This window comes from Rhineura floridana, chromosome 11, assembly GCF_030035675.1.
Source record: "Rhineura floridana isolate rRhiFlo1 chromosome 11, rRhiFlo1.hap2, whole genome shotgun sequence".
Classification (NCBI taxonomy): domain Eukaryota; kingdom Metazoa; phylum Chordata; class Lepidosauria; order Squamata; family Rhineuridae; genus Rhineura; species Rhineura floridana.
In genome coordinates, this window is record NC_084490.1 from 21,543,964 (window position 1) to 21,548,362 (window position 4,399).

General features: G+C 48.0%; 1 protein-coding gene across 3 annotated transcripts in view; it reads right to left on the minus strand.

Moving 5' to 3' along the window:
* BCAT2 (branched chain amino acid transaminase 2) overlaps positions 1-4,399 on the minus strand; it is a 28,959-nt gene that overhangs the window by 14,794 nt on the left and 9,766 nt on the right. For all 3 annotated transcript variants that reach the window (XM_061589955.1, XM_061589954.1, XM_061589956.1), the window contains 3 exons: positions 2,068-2,142; positions 1,674-1,874; positions 1,437-1,547 (listed from right to left, as the gene is read on the minus strand). In XM_061589955.1, coding sequence (XP_061445939.1) covers positions 1,437-1,547; positions 1,674-1,874; positions 2,068-2,142 — 387 coding nt within the window. The remainder of the gene's footprint in view (positions 1-1,436; positions 1,548-1,673; positions 1,875-2,067; positions 2,143-4,399) is intronic.

Below are 4,399 nucleotides of genomic sequence, written 5' to 3' on the forward strand. Positions count from 1 at the left end.
CCCTTGCATTTATTGTATTATTGTACTTGATTTGTCCTGTTGTTCTCATAGGTCACCTTGAGGCCATTTTATTGCAAGAGAGAATGAGGAAGAAATTTTTATGAATATCTGACGATTATGTATATTTTGCACTGGTTTATGACCTTCAGCCATAAATGTATCTGTATATTACATGGAGATTTGTTTTTCTGTTCAAACTGCTTATACTTGTTCTAAATAACTAAGTAATCTTGGACCAATCACTTTCTCACTCTGCCTAACCTACCTGATAGGGTTGTTGTGAGGATTAAAAAACAAAAACAAATGAGAGGAGGCAGAGGAGAGAAGTACCTGGGAGGCAACAATCCAATACAGGGAAGGGGAATCTGATGAGGTAGCTCTCCAGCTTCCACATCTGGGACAGCTCTATGAAAGTTCAGACTAAAACATGCAGCAGATTCCACTGCCCCACGGACATGGAGCTACCAGCTGCCACTGCCCTCCAGAAATTGTTCAGATTACAATTATTCCCATCCTCCCTGACCACTGGCCAGGGGCTGATGGTAACTAGAGTCCCACAAGCTCTAGAGGGCCACAGGCTCATCGCTCATGAGACTAGAGCCTGTCTCATCCCGGGAAACCTGACACCAGGGGCTTCCCTCCCACCTCCATCACTCATAGGAACGTAAGAAGCTGCTTTGGACCACGTCAGACCACTGGTCCACCTTGATCAGTATCGCATCCCTGCACTGTTGGGGGGAAAAAAGAGCTGCATCAACAGCCAGTAGTCTCTGCGGTAATTAACTATTTGTGCGGCGAAATCAGTCACTCCAGGCAGGCTCCCATAATTGCTTTTCTCAAGCTGTAGGTAGAATCCAATTGCCTAATATCCTGGAGCAACAGAGTATTAACACAGGCAGCTGGCTGATACCAAGTCTGACCATTGGCTCATCTAGCCCAGTATTGTTTACACTGACTGGCAGCTGCCCTCCAGGGTTTCAGACAAGCAATCTCTCTCAATCCTACCTGGAGATGCCAGGGATTGAACCTAGGCCTTCTACATGCAAAGCAGATGCTCTGCCACTGAGCTGCAGCCCTTCAAACATGCTCACACCCTGGGCAAAGAAAGGGGCTGCATCGGGCTGCATCACAGTTTGTGCCAAGCTGAGAAAAATGAAATGATCCTTTGAATACAACAAACTCATGCTCTGTCTTGGGGCAAGGATCAGTTAGGCATTTTAGACTGATGGTACCCTGTGTCTTACTTCAAAACGTGATAAGGCTGCTGCATTTAGAGCCCCTCCTGCTCATTCTGCTAAAGGGGGGGGTGGACCTCTGCCCCAAAGTCATGCCCTGAGGGCATCACTACTCATGGGAGGGATGCACTTGAAGGCGACTTGAGATGTCACAACCTCGGACAAGAGGGAGACAAGGGGTTGCCCAATGGACACACTCACTGGCAGGCAAAAACGGAGTGCGGAATGCAACATGCGGCTCATGTTCAGCATGGGACGAAAAAGCTGGATGCGCTTATCTGGGCCTCGGAAAGCCTTCATACCCTCAAAGACCTAGATGGGAGGCAGCGAGAGAAAAAGAGTCATATGGAGGAAACCAGCTGCTTATACAGGGACTCCCCCTAGTGGAGCTGACAGGGTGGGGAAGGGGAGGGCTTCTTTACATAGGAAGCAGCTTACCTCCACGGAGTAGTGCAGGGCAGAAGAGGCTGGGTGCAGTGAGAGATTCTGGAAGGGTTTGATGTGTGGTTTCCCCCAGCCTTTATCCCGACTCCATTCTACGGTGAGCATGTGGTCGGTGAAATATTTCCCAAAGACCAGGTCCTTGAGGTCCGGTTTGGACTTTGGATGCTTGTTCAATTCGATCTGGAGATCCGAGGCCTGGAACAGAACCCAGGGATCATTCAGCTCTACTGTCAGTCAGTCAGGCATCCACAAGGGCTAGGAACTTGCCTTTTCCATTTTAAATTAAAAGCTGCAGTTCCCAGTATGCGTCGTTCATATCCCACCTGCATCTTCCTAGCTCAGAACGGATCCCCCATATTAGAAGCTTTCAGTGCATAAGATTGCTCACCTTGAATGTGGTGCTTAAACATCTCTGGGGACCAAGAAGAGAAAATAGAGCATCACAGGTCCTCCCTCTCAAAAGCTAGAAGGCAAGAGGGAAAAGGGGTAAAAATTGGCATGGAAACCTCTCCCTATAATATTGTTATTTAGTGCTTAGAAATCACCTAATTTTTTTCTAAGCACTATACATATATTAAACAATAAGACAGTCCCCTGCTTGTGGGTTCACAATGTAACAGACATGACACAAAAGGAAAAAGCGTGGAGGGAAAAGGAAAGCAAGAATTAGAGCAGTTCCTCCTTCTGCAGCTAATGGATGGGGAGAGGTTAGTCTCCTCCTTCCCCTTGGTGCCCTGAGTAACGGCAGAGGCCGGAGGATGCCTCCTTTTGGTTCGGTAGTTCTAGGGCAACTAGGAGAGTATTATTTATTTAGGACACTTAGATCCTGCTTTGTAGCCCAAAGAGGTTCTCAAAGCAGTTACAAAATACTTTCATAATAAAAAAATTACATCCAAGTCTGGTATCAGGAACAGAAGCAACAAGGTGTCTCTGTGGTATCTGGATTATTCAGGTGGCATTTCCTGCTCACATCCTTGGTCTTCCAAGGGTGTTGCCCTTTGGCCTCTCCTGAACAGGCAAGAGCTCCCAGTAATGTCCTCTGAGACGAGGAAGTAGGGCTCAACAGCTGGATCTCACTTAGGTCGCATCCACACCATTCATTTAAAGGACTATTATACTATTTTAAGAGTCATGGAGAATCCTGGGAATTGTAGCTCTGGGAGGTCAAGATGCTTAGCAAACTACAGTTCCCAGGATTCTTTGGGTAAGCCATGACTGTTAAAGTGAACATAAGAAGAACCCCACCGGATCAGCCTAATGGCCCATCTAGTCCAGCTTCTCACAGTGGCCAACCAGATGCCCACGGGAAGCCCACAAGCAGGACCTGAGGGCAACGGCACTCTCCCCTCCTGTGCTTTCCAGCAACTGGTATTCAGAAGCAGGCTGCCTCCAGCCATGGAGTAACAGCACAGCCAATATGGCTAGCAGCCACTGAAAGCCTTATCCGCCATGAATTTGTCTAATCCCTTTTCTAAAGCCATCCAAGTGGTAGAAGAGTGCTTCAAATGTATGGGGTGGATGTGACCTCAACCCATGATAGAGGCAAGTCTTCTCTCAGCTCAACTCAGTCTTTGCCCTCCTAGGCCCTGTGGCTCAGCGACTGCGGCAGAATGCCTAGAGAACATTAATCCATAGATATTCATTCATGATGCACACAGCGTATGTCCCTTGCCCTGTTTAGTCAGAAGTAAGAACTGGCCTCAGCCAGTCAAGCAGAAGGAGATGGAAGAATCCTGAGGCGATAAGAGAGGACTGTACCATTTGAAGTTGCAAGCAAAGAATGCCATTTTGGCACTCTCTGGAAATCTCCTTGCATTTTTTTTAAACTAGCACACTGAGGAGACATTATGGCCATTACAGGGAATTTGTGTTTCATTTTTTGCATGGCTTGTTGACTTTTTTTCATTTTCACGGGACTACAACTCCCATCATCCCTGACCATTGGCCACACTGTTGGGGCCTGATGGGATTTGAAGTGTGACAGCATTTGCAGCATCTATCAGTTCCCCACTCCTGATCTAAAAGGCTATCAGACCGCATAACGTTCAGCAGTGGCTAGAAAGTACAGGAGGAGAGAGTGCTGCTACGCTCATGACCTGCTTTTGAGGTTCCCAACTGTGGTTGGCAACTGTGGCAACAGGATGCTGGACTAGATGGGCCACTGGCCTGATCCAGCAGGGATCTTCTGACGATCTTATCAGAGCTGAGAAAGACCTCTGCTGAATCGTCAGAGAGCTGCTGCCAATCCAAGTAGGCAATACTGGGCTGAGTGGATCAATGATCAGACTGAAGGTGGCCCTTATGTGCTGAGGAGTGCCTCTCTAGACAGAAGGAGGAAAACCCAGAGGAGGGACTCATTCAGTGACACAACAGGCACCCTCCAGAAAGGAGGATAATCCTGCTGGGTCCTTGCATTAGAGATTAAAAAGAACAAACAAGCCAGCCCCAAACCAGAGACGTGCTGCTCACCAACCTTCTCTAACTATCCATTCCCCTTAAGTAAACAGCTTCAGTTAATGTGTAATCCACAAACACAACAGAAGCCAAGAGAGGGACCTTCAGAGAGCCAAGCGGGTGACATCCCACTGTGTGCCCCACAACCAGGAAAATCTTTTCTGCTCCAGGCCTCTTTTCCGCTTTTGCTGCGTTGTCAAGCGCTGGCTGCTGCAGTTTCCCAAAGAGCTGCCTTCATTGCCATGCCCAGCAAGACCCAGGCAAGA